Source organism: Theropithecus gelada, chromosome 4, assembly GCF_003255815.1.
Source record: "Theropithecus gelada isolate Dixy chromosome 4, Tgel_1.0, whole genome shotgun sequence".
Taxonomy (NCBI): Eukaryota; Metazoa; Chordata; class Mammalia; order Primates; family Cercopithecidae; genus Theropithecus; species Theropithecus gelada.
In genome coordinates, this window is record NC_037671.1 from 38,238,239 (window position 1) to 38,254,031 (window position 15,793).

At 42.9% G+C, this 15,793-nt stretch overlaps 1 protein-coding gene across 3 annotated transcripts in view; it reads right to left on the reverse strand.

Moving 5' to 3' along the window:
* Positions 1–8,674: 8,674 nt before the first annotated feature.
* Positions 8,675–15,793, reverse strand: part of SLC26A8 (solute carrier family 26 member 8) — an 81,467-nt gene continuing 74,348 nt past the window's right edge. For all 3 annotated transcript variants that reach the window (XM_025382646.1, XM_025382647.1, XM_025382648.1), the window contains one exon: positions 8,675–9,506. In XM_025382646.1, the coding sequence (XP_025238431.1) occupies positions 9,054–9,506 (453 nt within the window). In that variant the 3' untranslated portion in view covers positions 8,675–9,053. The remainder of the gene's footprint in view (positions 9,507–15,793) is intronic.

The window sequence follows — 15,793 nt, forward strand, 5'->3', positions numbered from 1 at the left end:
GAAAGTTTGGCAATCAGCGTTCTTGCTGTTCTCCCATAAGTATGGGTCTTCTTTCTCTGGCTTTGTGTGAGATTTACTGTTTGTCTTTGATTTTCAGCAACTTGGCTATTATATGCCTACACTTGGTTTCTATTTATCGTGCTTGTCAGTCTTCTTGAATCTTTGAGCGATCTTTCCTGTTTTGGCAAATTGCCAGTCACTATAGTTTCAGATATTGCTTTCCCTATTCTCTTCTCTGTTTCTGGAACTCCTATAAAATATATATTAGGGGGCCAGGTATGGTGGCTCACACCTGTAATCCCAGCATTTTGGGAGGCTGAGGTGGGCAGATCACAAGGTCAGGTTTGAGACCAGCCTGGCCAACATGGTGAAACTCTGTCTCTACTAAAAATACAAAAATTAGCCAGGCGTGATGGTGAGCACCTGTAGTCCCAGCTGCTTAGGAGGCTGAAGCAGGAGAATCGCTTGAACCTGGGAGGCAGAGGTTGTAGTGAGCTGAGATGGCGCCACTACACTCCAGCCTGGGTGACAGGCTGAGACTTTGTCTCAAAAAAAAAAAAAAGATATATATAAGGTCATTTGACTTTGTCCTACACGTCTTTTTTCTCTATGTGCTTCATTTAGAATATTTTCTGTTTCCTGTCTGAGTTATCTAATCCTATCTTTTGCTGTGTCCAGTCTGTTAAATTCATCTGATAAGTTTTTATTTTCTAATACTTCATATTTCAGTTCTAGAATGCCTATTTGATTCTTTTTCTATAGGTTACAATTCTCTTTTGAAATTATCTATCTTTTCATTTTGCCCATCTTTTACTCTACTTTAACATACTTATGATCATTATTTTTGAAGTCCTTGACTGCTAATTCTAACACCTGGATCATCTGTGGGACTGCTTCTATTATATAATTTTTCTTAATTATCATACTTTTCCTGCCTCTTCATGCGTCTTGTGATTGTTTCTAACTATATGCTGGATGTTGTTTAAAAACAAAACTGGGCCGGGCGTGGTGGCTCACGCCTGTAATCCCAGCACTCTGGGAGGCTGAGGCGGGCAGATCACAAGGTCAGGAGATCGAGACCATCCTGGCTAACACGGTGAAATCCCATCTCTACTAAAAAATACAAAAAATTAGCCAGGCATGGTGGCGGGTGCCTGTAGTCCCAGCTAATCGGGAGACTTAGGTGGGAGAATGACGTGAACCTGGGAGGCAGAGCTTGCAGTGAGCCAATATAGTGCCACTGCGCTCCAGGCTGGGCGACAGAGCAAGACTCCGTCTCAAACAAAAAAACAAAACAAAACCATAAACTGAAGTCAATGTTACTGCCCCCAAGATAGGATATACACTTTTTTTCTATTTGCCTAATAAGGCAAATAAGGTGAGGCAGTTATAATCTCAATTCAATCAGGAATTGAGCTATGCTCTGGCATTAGTTAGACTCAACCTGCTGCTGGTTTTAAATGTTTCAAGGGGAAGACTCTGTGTGTGCTTATGGCCTCTTTCCATAGTGGTACTTTGTCTCCTAAGCATTTTCAGACTGTAGGAAACTTCATTTTGCCTTTGCAGGCCAATCTCTAGTCTCCTGAGTGGCCCTGGCACTCAGCAGATGTCTTGAGTAGAACAGCAGTCAGTGACAGCCATGTGGCTATCAGAAGCTTCACTGTGCTGAAGGAAAGCCTGATCTTTAGCACTTACCCAACTCAGCAAATAACCCTGATATGGTTTGGCTCTGTGTCCCCACCCAAATCTTATCTTGTAGCTCCCATAATTCCCACGTGTTGTGGGAGGGACCTGGTGGAAGATGATTGAATTAGGGGGATGGGTCTTTCCCGTACTTTTCTTGTGACAGTGAATGGGTCTCATGAGATCTGATGGTTTCAGAAAACGGGAGTTGCCCTGCACAAGCTCTCCCTTTACCTGCTGCCATCCATGTAAGATGTGGCTTGCTCCTCTTTGCCTTCTGTCATAATCTTGAGGCTTATCTAGCCATGTGGAACTGTGAGTTCTCCATTAAACCTCTTTCCTTTGTAAATTGCCCAGTCTCAGGTATGTCTTTATCAGCAGCGTAAAAGCAGACTAATACAAACCCCTAAGAAAGAAAATGGCCAATAATCTCAACTTCCCTGGGAAGGAATCTTTTCTCTCTTAACTTTTAGTTCTTTTAATCTTCTTTGCTTCTACAGTTCTCCAATATCTTTCAAAATATGATTGTTATAATTCATTCTTTTTTTCACTTTTTTTTTTTTTTTTTTTTTTAAGAGACAGGGTCTCACCATGTTGCCCAGGCTGGTCTCGAGTTCCTGAGCTCAAGTGATCCTCCTGCCTAAACCTACCAAAGTGTTGGGATTACATGCATGAGTCACGATGCCCAGCCCATGTTTTTCCTCTTGATATAAAGTGATAAACTGTCACTTCCTACTACATTTTACTCAAAAGTAGAAGTTTTCTTATGTTCTTTTCCAGTTAATTAGTTCACATAGGATTCAAACAAGGTCCATGCATTGCACATAGTTGATGTAACTATTAAGTCTCCTGGTTTATAGGTTCCTCCTCCCTCTTTGTTTTTGTTGTTGTTATGTTTGTTTTTCTTTCTTTCTTTTTTTTTTTTTTTAATATATGGTCTTTCTGTGTTGCCCAGGCTGGTCTCTAACTCCTGGGCTCAAGTGATCCTCCTGTGTCAGCCTCCCAAGTTGGTGGGACTATAGGCACATACCTTCATGCCCAGCTGTTTCTCATCTTAGTTGTTAAAGAAACTGGTTCATTTGTTCTGTTGAATTTTTTGGATTCTACTAATTGGATTCTCCTAGTGTTATTTAACATGTTCCTCTGCTCCTTGTATTTACTTCAATCTACCAGATCTAGAGGATTGATAATTTCAGGTTCATTTTTTTGGCGTAATTACTTTATAGGTGGTACTATGTGGAGTCAGCCCTCCATATTCATGAGTTCTACATCTGCAGACCCAACCAAGCAGGTATAAAAAATATCTGGGGGCAGAGTGTGGTAGCTCATGCCTGTAATCCCAGCAGTTTGGGAGGCTGACGTGGGAAGATCACTTGAGGCCAGGAGTTTGAGACTGGCCTGGGCAACATAGCAAGACCCTGTCTTTACAAAAATAAAAGAACAGGCCCAGCTGCAAAGCTAAAAAATTATTTAAAAAATGGGCCCAGCTAAACCCAACCTAAATTGCAGAATTATTAGCAAAGGCATGATTATTGTTTTAAGCTACTAAATTTTGGGGTGGTTTATTATGCAGCAATAGATTACTAAAACCCATAGTATCTAGGATATGGTGAGCATTCCAATAAATGTTTAATTAAATTGTAAGAGATTAGATGGGTAATTTGACTAGTCAGCCCTCGTGGTCCTTCCAAGCACTGAGATTCTATGGCCCTGAGATCATTAATAACCTTGGATTATGCCGTTACTTTCTCTACCTCTGCTAATGAGTCACATCTGGATGCAATGTAGTTGAGTCCTTGGACTTTGTGACATTTAACACATACAGAGACAGCTACCCGGGGTCACTTTATTTTTTGACAGTCTCTTTCAAACCTACTTTTTCGCAGTACTATGGAATCCACTTAGATATTCACATATGAAAATCATACCTCAACTGCCATTTACTGTAGAACACAAACTGTTTTGAGGGAAAGTAATGGAAGTATTTGTGCTTCCAAGACATTTATACTTTCCAACTTATTCTTTACCCATTTTGCAGCCTTTAGAATTTTTCTCCAGTTTCTTATTAGAGAGAGAAAACCATGATGACCGTGCTGCGAGAAGTGAGCTAACTAATCCAAACTATACCATTTGGTAAAGTTTGAAATGGCTTAGAATTTCAGGTGATCTCTGTGTTGGAAGACTTAGCCTTTGAATTGTTAATCACTTTACCCTTTCTTTAGTGCTGTACTATTTATAATGGGTTAATCAGTTTTCCTTATTTGATTACTTTGGGAGGGGCTCGATGCTATGGGTTTATACCAGAGTATTTTTAAAAGACAGAGTATAGTCCAAGCATCTGGTTGGTCTTTCTGAGGTCATGCATCAAAGCCAATATTTAACCATTAATATGGTTTGGCTCTGTGTCCCCATCCAAATCTCATCTTGAACTGTAATCCAAATTGCAGTCGCCACATGGGAGGGACCTGGTGGGAGGTGATTGGATCGTGGAGGCAGTTTCCCCCATGCTGTTCTCGTGATAGTGAGTTTTCACGAGAGCTGATGGTTTTAAAAGTGTTTGGCAGCTCCCCTTTTGCTCTCTCCTGCCACCTTGTGAAAAAGGTGCCTGCTTCCCCTTTGCCTTCCACCATGATTGTAAGTTTCCTGAGGCCTCCCCAGCCATGTGGAACTGTGAGTCAATTAAACCTCCTGATATGGTTTGGCTGTGTTCCCACCAAATCTCAACTTTAATTGTATATCCCAGAATTCCCACGTGTTGTGGGAGGGACCCAGGGGGAGGTAGTTGAATCATGGGGGCCGGTCTTTCCTGTGCTATTCTTGTGATAGTGAATAAGTCTTACAAGATCTGATGGTTTTATCAGGGGTTACCGCTTTTGCATCCTCCTCATTTTCTATTGCCACCACCATGTAAGAAGTCCCTTTTGCCTCCTCCCATGATTCTGAAGTCTCCCAAGTCATGTGGAACTGTAAGTTCAGTTAAACTTCTTTTTCTTCCCAGTCTCAGATATGTCTTTACCAGCAGCATGAAAACAGACTAATACAGTAAATTGGTACTAGTAGAGTGGGGTGCTGCTGAAAAGATACCTGAAAATGTTGAAACGACTTTGGAACTGGGTAACAGGCAGAGGTTGGAACAGTTTGGAGGGCTCAGAAGAAGACAAGAAAATGTGGGAAAATTTGGAACTCCCCAGAGACTTGTTGAATGCTGCCCAACAAATGCTGATAGTGACATGAACAATAAGGTCCAGGCTGAGGTGGTCTCAGATGGCGATGAGGAACTTGTTGGGAACTGGAACAAAGGTGACTCTTGTTACGTTTTAACAAAGAGACTGGTGGCATTTTGCCCCTGCCCTAGAGATTTGTGGAACTTTGTACTTGATAGAGATGATTTAGGGTATCTGGCAGAAGAAATTTCTGAGCAGCAAAGCATTCAAGAGGTGACTTGGATACTGTTTAAGGCATTCAGTTTTATAAAAGAAGCAGAGCATAAAAGTTCAGAAAATTTGCAGCCTGACAGTGTGATAGAAAAGAAAAACCAATTTTCTGGAAAGAAATTCAAGCTGGCAGCAGAAATTTGCATAAGTAGCAAGGAGCCTAATGTTAATCCCCAAGACCATGGGGAAAATGTCTCCAGGCCATGTCAGAGATCTTCACAGCAGCCCCTCCAATCACAAGCCTGGAGGCCCAGGGAGAAAATGTGGCTTCATGGGTTGGGCCCAGGTCCCTGTGCTATGCGCAGCCTAGAGACTTGGTGCCCTGTGTCCCAGCTGCCCTGGTCATGGCTGAAAGGGGCCAACATAGAGCTTGGGCTGTGGCTTCAGAGGGTGGAAGCCCCAAGCCTTGGCAGCTTCCACATGGTGTTGAGCCTGTGGGTGCACGGAAGTCAAGAATTGAGGTTTGGGAACCTCTGCCTGGATTTCAGAAGATGTATGGAAATGCCTGGATGCCCAGGCAAAAGATTGCTATAGGGGTGGGGCCCTCATGGAAAATCTCTGCTAGGGCAATGCAGAAGGGAAATGTGGGATTGGAGCCCTCACACAGAGTCCCTACTGGGGCACTGTCTAGTGGAGCTGTGAGAAGAGGGCCACCATCCCCCAGACCCCGGAATGATAGATCCACTGACAGCTTGCACTATGCACCTGGAAAAGCTGCAGACACTCAACACTAGCCCATGAATGCAGCCAGGAGGGAGGCTGTACCCGCCATAGCCACAGGGGTGGGGTTGCCCAAGACCATGGGAACCCACCTCTTGCATAACCTGGATGTGAGACCTGGAGTCAAAGGAAATAATTTTGGAGCTTTGAAATTTGACTGCCCCACTGGATTTTGGGCTTGCATAGGCCCTGTACACCCTTCGTTTTGGCCAATTTCTCCCATTTGGAATGGCTGTATTTACCCAATACCTGTATTCCCATTGTATCTAGGAAGTAACTAACTTGCTTTTGATTTTACAGGCTCATAGCAGGAAGGGACTTGCCTTGTCTCAGATGAGACTTTGGACTGTGGACTTTTGTGTTAATGCTGCAATGAGTTAAGACTTTGGGGGACTGTTGGTAAGCCATGATTTGTTTTGAAACTTGAGGACATGAGATTTAGAGGGGTCAGGGGTGGAATGGTTTGTTGGAGGCTGTGTCCCCATCAAATCTCAACTTTAATTATATCTCCCAGAATTCCCACATGCTGTGGGAGGGACCCAGGGGGAGGTAATTGAATCGTGGGGGCAGGTCTTTCCCATGCTATTCTCATGATAGTGAATAGTCTCACGAGATCTGATGGTTTTATCAGGGATTTCCGCTTTTGTTTCTTCCTATTTTCTCTTGCCACCACCATGTAAGAAGTGCCTTTCACCTCCTGCCATGATTCTGAGGCCTCCCAAGCCATGTGGAACTGTAAGTTCAATTAAACCTTTTTCTTCCCAGTCTCAGATATGTCTTTATCAGTAGCACGAAAATGGTCTAATACACCTCCTTTCTTTATAAATTACCTAGTCTCAGGTAGTGTCTTTATAACAGTGTGAAAACAGACTAATACAGCCTTGTTGCAGTTGTAGCAGAAAGGACCCAAGTCTAGACTCTACGACTTAATGGCACAAGTGTCAGAAGCCATTGATTCTCTGTTTACAGACTTTACTCTAATGGACACATGGGACTAGAAGGGAACTGGAGTGAGAAGGCAGCAACCTGCAGAAAATGGGCTCTCTGTGCACCTCTTAGTCTCCTGTTATAAATATGAAATGTTTCCTTGGCTTTGGCAGATTTCTGTGCCTGTCCCTGCCATCCTGACAACTTATTCCTAGTTTGACATTTCTAGTTGAGCCCTTGGTATCATAGGCTCCATCTAGTTGTGCCCCAGATGTTCTCATCCATGGCCACCGCTCTTGGGTTCCCATTTGTTCCTGCCCTTCTAGCAATCATTGGAATTTACTTTAAGCCTAACTCCTACTCATCCTTCAGATCTCAAGTCATATGTCATTGCCTTAGGAAGAACTTCCTTGAGATTCAAGACTAGATCAGGTCCTCTTGATACATGCCCCAAGAGTTTCTTGTGTTTCATCTTCACAATTTGTAATTTATTACTTTTCACAACTTGTAATTATTTTTGTCATCTGTTCTATACCCATCCTGTATCTTCAGCACCTGGGACAGTGCTTAGCACAGAGTAGGCCTTCAATAAATGTGTTCAGTAAACATGAAACAATGAAGCTTATGACTTTGGCCCCTACCTCTTTTTGTATTTACAAGGTCATGTTGCACATTTTATCTCAGTTTTATGTGTGTATAAATTAGGATAATATTATTTTACCTACCTCACAGTTCAAGATGCAATGCATGGCCGGGCGCAGTGGCTCAAGCCTGTAATCCCAGCACTTTGGGAGGCCGAGACGGGTGGATCACGAGGTCAGGAGATCGAGACCATCCTGGCTAACACGGTGAAACCCCGTCTCTACTAAAAATACAAAAAATTAGCCGGGCGCAGTGGCGGGCGCCTGTAGTCCCAGCTACTCGGGAGGCTGAGGCAGGAGAATGGCGTGAACCCGGGAGGCGGAGCTTGCAGTGAGCTGAGATCTGGCCACTGTACTCCAGCCTGGGCGGCACAGCGAGACTCCGTCTCAAAAAAAAAAAAAAAAAAAAAAAAGATGCAACGCATGTAGCAGATGCTTAACAAAATGCTTCTACAATGGGTGAATGCATATGCTATCTTTATGATAAAAGAAATCTATATTTTAACTAAGATTTATTTCACTTAACAAGATAAATGGAGTACCGAAGCAGGAGGAGTCATGTTTTTTGAGCTGGAAATAAAATTCAGGATTTCATATACCTTTGCCCAGGGGTCTCTATTTTTCTTCTGGTCATACTTTAATACTAGACATATTTTAAATGGGGAAGGGGGAAATTTTTTGAATGGATTTGGACAAAACTAGTAATGATTGACTTTTCCAACTTCTAGGCTGGTTGTGGCTGTCACAGATTTTAACTCCTTGGTGCACCAAGAGTACAGATTCCAAATTGCCTATATCTTAAAAACTTGTAAGAAAGAAGCAATGGTGAATCTGAATGGTGAATGTGAATCTGAACCCCAGGGAGAGTTCCACAAAGGGAACTCATAAAGGGAATTCCCATCAGTTGAGCTGGTACAGCTGGTACAATGAGCTGGTACAGCTCATTGGCCTTATGAAACCAGTGGCAGGATAAGATCTTGACCTCTGAGAATGACAGCAAAAGTGCTCTCAGTTTAGCAGGACGTTGTACTACAAGTCTCACAGGCTGGCTTGCTTTTGACCCAGATTAACCTACCTGTTTTCCCCATTTCCCCTATCAGCACAGGAAAGATACCTTGCATATAAAATCAAATGCTACTTAATTTTTTTTCTCTTGTTCATCTCTTCTCCACCATGTCCACTCCCTTCTGGGATCCCTCCCATTTGACATTTCCTTCAGGATACAGAATACAGAGAAGGGAGAAGGTGCAGGAAGGATCCAAATGTTACTAGAGTTATACATTTTATTTGAGCTTCATCTCTTTGGAGAAAGGGGAACAGGGATGAGAGGATTAAGTTAGAGATGGTCTGGCACAAAGCCCGGAGATGTGGGGTGTGTGAAGAAGGAAATTCATGACTAGAATATATGCTGAAGGTGAAATGAGGGGAGCCTGGATAGGGAATTAAGAGATAATTGTTGGCATTTAGTAATGTGATCTGGGAGTGTGATCCCAGTGCAGAACAAGGAAGAAGGCCGGCAGGTGGTAGGAGTCACAGTCAGGAAGGAAGTACTGCTAGTTCATATCCAATCTAGGTCTCTGGACAATTGACCCCTTTTGGATAGAAGGATTTGCCAGGATTATCCGACCCCTTATTTCCAGTTCATCTCCTAGACATCTTCATTGCTGTTGCCCTCCGGTGAGTATGAATCCATAGGATGGCGTCTTCTCTCCACTGACCATGTCCGAGGCTGAGTCTGAGACTGGGTGGAAGCCGTACGCGGATGATACGTAGGCCAGTAATGCCGCTGAGGGAAAGTGTGAGCTCTTGACCTAGATTTGGGGTCAGGCTCCATCTCGGGCTCAGTCTCAGGCTGGGGCTCCATCTCGGTCTCGGTCTCAGTCTCAGCCTTGGACTCCATTTCAGGCTCCAGCTCTGACTCAGGCTCCAGTTCCCGATCCAGGTCTAGGTCCAGACCCAGCCCAGCCTCTTGTTCTGACTCCAGCTCCAAATCCAACTCCGACTCCTCTTCTACAGGCTGTTGGATCTTGGTGAAGCCTGGACTTACATTTTTTTGGCTTCCTAGAAAACTGCTGCTCATTTTATATATTGAGTTGTCATTCTGAAATACAGTTAGGTAGGTTAAAATTTCTAATTAAATTTAACTTTCTGCTGAACGCAGTGGCTCATACCTTTAATCCCAGCACTTTGGGAGGCTGGGGCAGGAGAATCACTTTAGCCCAGGAGTTCAAGGTCAGCCTAGGCAACATAGTGAAACTTCTATCTCTACAAATAATAATAATAATTTTAAAAACTAGCTGGGCATGATGGCACATGCCTGTAGTCCTGGCTACCCAGGAGGCTGAGGCAGGAGGATCGCTTGAGGCCGAGACTGCAGTGAGCTGTCTTTGCATCACTGCACTCCAGCCTGAGCAACAGAGTGAGACTTTGTCGCAAAAAACAAACAAACAAAACCCAGACTTTTAATCTTTGAGCAGTCAAGGAATTTCAGAATACAATAGGACTTAAGGTACCAGAACCATGGGTTCCTTGCAGAGTAGAAAATATTTCTTACCTAAGTCTACTTTTCTTTTTATTATTGTTATTAATTTTGACACAGAGTCTTGCTCTGTTGCCCAGACTGGAGTGCAGTGGCATGATCTTGACTCACTGCAAACCTCTACTTCCCGAATTCAAGTGATTCTCTTGCCTCAGCCTCCCAAGTAGTTGGGACTACAGATATGCACCACCACGCCTGGCTAATTTTTGCATTTTTAGTAGAGACAGGGTTTCACCATGTTGGCCAGGCTGGTCTTGAACTCCTGAACTCAAGTGATCTGCCCGCCTCAGCCTCCCAAAATGCTGGGATTACGAGCATGAGCCACTGCACCCAACCTTTATTTATTTTTTATTAAAAATTTTTAAAAAATTTTTCTTTAAAATGCCAATGATATCATCCATAAATCTGCTTTTCATCTTCCTTCTAACCTCTGGTTTCTCAGTTACTCACTATTCTTCAGACTCAATCAATTTCCAACTTAGAATTTCTCTGGCTTTTCTAGCTAGACCGGATTTCACGAGCAACCATTTAAAACAGCAATGGACTTAACAACATTCTGAAACATCTTGTCTTCTTGATCTTACTTGTCTTGCCAACCCCCAGTGCAATCCTTGACAGGGCATATAAGGCTGTGTGTGACCTGGCCTCTTGCCATTCTTCTTTAGCTTTATTCCAGCTGTGGTCCCCGCCCTTTGCTCTCACCATAAAGTTACCCAGAGTTGCCTGACTACTGCTCAGTTTTGTGCATGCCACTCCTTTTGCCTGACTTGTCCTCCTCCATCTTGTCCACATCCACTTAGTCATCACCCCAGATTCAGAGCTAAGATGACCAGGCAAGACCACAGCTTCTTTTGTGTTCCAGCTACACCTCATTCACACTTTCATCATAGTACCAGTAATGTATTGCTTTATTTATTTACAAACCTACTCCTTACTAGACTCTAAGCTTGTGGAATATGACAGGGCCTGGTTCTTGATATCCCCAGTAGCAGACACTGAGCTTGTCACATAGCAGGCACCCACAGGCCTTGCATAAGCCTTGAATCAGCCTGTAGCACCATTCCTCCAAATTAATCACTTCACCTTTCCTGAAACATTTTCTTCTCAACCACCATATGACACTCTTCTGCTTTTCCTCATTCCTTCCTGCTTGCTGCTTCTTGGTCTCTTTACTATCTCCTCTGCTTCTATTGGACTTCTAGGTGTTGGTATGCCCCAGCGCTTGATCATGGGACCTTTCTCTTCTCTGTCTATGCTCTCTCCATAGGGACTTTTATTCTGGGCCCATAATTTTTGTTACCATCTGTAGGCTGATGCTGATGATTCTTTGATTATAACCCTTCCCCGATCTGCAGGTTCTTATATTCACTTCCATTCTTGACATCTCCATTTGAATGTTTAATAGGCAACTTTTTTTTTTTTTTTTTGAGTATTGTTCTGTTGCCTAGGCTAGAGTACAGTGGCATGATCTTGGCTCACTGCAACCTCCGCCTCCCAGGTTCAAGTGATTCTCTTGCCTCAGGCTCCCAAGTAGCTGAAATGACAGGTGTGCGCCACCACACCTAACTAATTTTTGTATTTTTAGTCGAGAAGAGGATTCACCATGTTGGCCAGGCTAATCTCGAACTCCTGGCCTCAAGGGATCCACCTGCCTCGCCTCCCAAAGTGCTGGGATTACAGGCATGAGGCCACACCCGGCCCAGGCATTTTGAATTCAATACACATGAAATAGAACTTGCTACTCTCCTAGTCTTCCCTATCTTAAATAGCAGAAAACAATTGACATATTCAATACCAAGTCTTAATATAAGAATGTTAGTACATTAGGAAAATACTTTTTTAAAACATGGTAGATAATGTCCATTTTTTTTTTTTTTTTGACCAGGTCTTACTCTGTCATCCAGGCTGGGGTGCAGTGGCAAAATCAAAGCTCACTGTGACCTTAAACTATTGGGCTCAAGCAATCCTCCTGCCTCAAGCTCCCAAGTAGCTAGGATTACAGGTATGCACCATCATACCTGGCTGATTTTTAATTAAATAATTTTTTTTTCAAGATAGCATCTCACTATGTTGTCCAGGTTGCTCTGAAATTCCTGGCCTCAAGTGATTCTTCTGCCTCAGTCTCCCAAAGTGCTGGCATTACAGGCATGAGTCACTACGCCTAGCTGATATGTCCATCTTAAACCAGCTATCACCACTAGTCTTTTATTTTTTAACTTTTTTTGAGACAGGGTCTCACTCTGTCATCCAGGCTGGAGTGCAGTGGCACGATCTCAGCCCACTGCAACCTCCGCTTCCTGGGTTAAAGTGATTCTCGTGCCTTGGCCTCCTGAGTAGCTGGGGTTATAGGCGCGTACCACCACGCCCAGTTAATTTTTTTGTATTTTTAGTAGAGACGGGGTTTTGCCATGTTGGCCAGGCTGGTCTCAAACTCCTGGCCTCAAGTGATCCCGCCTGCTTTGGCCTCTCAAAGTGCTAGGATTGCAGGTGTGAGCCACCACACCTGGCCACCACTAATCTTAATAGACACACAAGAATCCTCATTAAATTCAGGAGTAAGACAAGATTCATCATTATGACTTAAATTGTTCTGAGAGGTTTAGTTAATGCAATAATGTATGATATTGAAATAAGAATTCTAACAACTGGAACATAAGAGATTAGTATTATTTTTAGAAAATATTTTCCTATTTGGAAAACCCAAAGGAATTAACAGTGAAACCTCTTAGGAATAGTAAAATGATTCACAAAGGTAGCCAAATAATTTAATAAAAACCAGTGAGTTTTCTATATGTTAGCAATTGCCAGTTAGAAAATATAATGGAAATGGCCAGGTGTGGTGGCTCATGCCTGTAATCCCAGCACTTTGGGAGGTGGAGGTGGGTGGATTGCTTGAGCCCAAGAGTTCAAGACCAGCCTGGGCAACATGGCAAAATCCCATCTCTGTGAAAAATACAAATATTAGCTGGGCATAGTGGTGTGTCTGTACTCCCAAATACTCAGGAGGTTGAGGTTGGAGGATTGCTTGAGCCTGAGAGGCTGAGGCTGTGGTGCACTGTGATCATGCCACTGCACTTCAGCCTGGGTGACAGAGTGACACCCTGTCTCAAAAAAACCAAAAAGTAAAACATATAAAGTATCTAGGATTTTCCTATGTGAAGAAAGTCACAAAACCTTACTATGCGTGAAACATTTAAGAAGACAGTAAATGTAGAGACAGTTTATATTTCTGAATAAGAAGAATGAATACTATAAAGATATAAATTCTCAAGTGATTTTATATTTTTAATACAACTCTAATAATTATTTCAATAAGATTTGTTTTTGTGGGGTGGAGACCTGACAAAAGATTCAAACGTTGGTTTGGAAGAATAAATTGGTGAGAATGACTTAGCAAATTTTGAAATAGAACACTGATGACATAGGACTTCTTAACCAATGTTAAAGTGTATTATACAGCAATAGCAACAAAAACAGTGTGATAGCCAGGCGTGGTGGCTCACACCTGTAATCCCAGGATTTTGGGAGGCTGAGGTGGGCAGATCACCTGAGGTCAGGAGTTTGAGACCAGCCTGGGCAACATGGTGAAACCTTGTCTCTACTAAAAATACAAAAATTAGCCAGGTGTGGTGGTGCACGCCTGTAATCCCAGCTACTCAGGAGGCTGAGGCAGGAGAATCACTTGAACCTGGGAGGTGGAGGTTGCAGTGAGCCGTGATCCATTCTGCATTCCAGTCTGCATTCCAGACTGGGCAACACAGTGAGACTGTCTCAAAAAAAAAAAAACAAACCAAAAACAAAACAAAAAACAAAAACAAAAAAACACTGTGATACTGAAGCTATACAGAACAATGAAATCCACAACTAAGCTAGAAATACAGTTTAGTTTTCATAAGAATATAATATTTTATGAAAATAACATATCAGTAGGGGAAAGAAGGCTTATTCAATAGATGGTTGGATGGTGCTATGATTTGCATGTGTGACTTCCAAAATCTATGTTGAAACTTAATCCACATTGTGATGGTATTAAGAGGTGAGGCCTTTTGGGAGTGATTAAGTCATAAGGGCTCTGCCCTTGTGAATGGATTAGTGCCTTATAAAAGAGTTGGAGGGAGCTAGCATAGGCACTTTTGTCCTTCCACCTTCTGATACATGAGGATGCTGCTGAGAGAAGATGGAACAAGCCCTCAGCAAACACTGAAACTGCCAGGGCCTTGATCTTGGACTTCTTACATTCAGAACTGTGAGAAATAAATATCTATTATGTACAAATTACCCAGTCTCAGATATTTTGTTATAGTAGCACTAATGAACTAAGATAGATGGTACATAGCCCAAAATAATTAGCTATATAGATAAAAAATAAAGATTAAGGCCGGGTGCAGTGGCTTACACCTATAATCCCAGCACTTTGGGAGGCTGAGGCGGGTGGATCACGAGGTCAAGAGTTTGAGACCAGCCTGGCCAACATAGTGAAACCCCGTCTCTACTAAAAATACAAAAATTAGCGGGGTGTGGTGGCAGGCGCCTGTAGTCCCAGCTACCTGGGAGGCTGAGGAGGGAGAATCGCTTGAACCCGGGAGGCAGAGGTTGCAGTGAGCCAAGACCACGCCATTGCACTCCAGCCTGGGTGACAGAGTGAGGCTCTGTCTCAAAAATAAAAAAAAGGCCGGGCGCGGTGGCTCACGCCTGTAATCCCAGCACTTTGGGAGGCCGAGGCGGGCGGATCACAAGGTCAGGAGATCGAGACCACGGTGAAACCCCGTCTCTACTAAAAATACAAAAAATTAGCCGGGCGCGGTTGTGGGCGCCTGTAGTCCCAGCTACTCGGGAGGCTGAGGCAGGAGAATGGCGTGAACCCGGGAGGCGGAGCTTGCAGTGAGCCGAGATCGCGCCACTGCACTCCAGCCTGGGCGACAGAGCGAGACTCTGTCTCAAAAAAACAAAAAAAAAAAAAATAAAATAAAATAAAAAAAATAAAAAAAAAATGAAGATTACCCTCTAATACCTGTACACTGAAATACATTCTATTTACATTAAAGAGTATAACATATAAAAAATAAAAACATAAAAATCTAGAAAATATGTCTTATTTACCTTCTAAGTGGGAATGACTTTCTAAATAAAAAGTAAATATAAATAAGAAAAGGAAATATTAATAGATATGACTAAATATGTGAAAACAAATGTTGAATATCATAATTATAAATAAAAAATAGAGAAACTTCCATTTATAATAGAAGCAGATGGCATAATTCAAACCAATTGATTAGTTAATTATTACTAATTATTAGTTACAATACTAATAATTAGTTATTACTAATTAACTACTAACTAGCTGTTTTTTATTAACTACCAGTTAACTAGTTGTGTGTGTTTGTTGTTGTTGTTGTTTTGTTTTGTTCTGTTTTTAGACAGAGTCTCGCTCTGTCACCCAGGCTGGAGTGCAGTGGCGCGATCTCGGCTCACTGCAACCTCTGCCTCCTGGGTTCAAGCGATTCTCCTGACTCAGTCTCCCAAGTAGCTGGGACTACAGGTGCGTGCCACCTCGCCCGGCTAATTTTTTTGTATTTTTAGTAGAGACAGGGTTTCACCATGTTGGCCAGGCTGGTTTTGAACTCCTGACCTCAAGTGATCCGCCTGTCTTGGCCTCCCAAAGTGCTGGGATTACAGGTGCATGCCACCACGCCTGGCTAATTTTTTTGTATTTTTAGTAGAGATGGGGTTCACCATGTTAGCCAGGATGGTCTTGATCTCCTGACCTAGTGATTCGCCCATGTTGGCCTACCAAAGTGCTGGGATTACAGGCATGAGCCACCATGCCTGGCTCTTGTTTCAGATGTGGT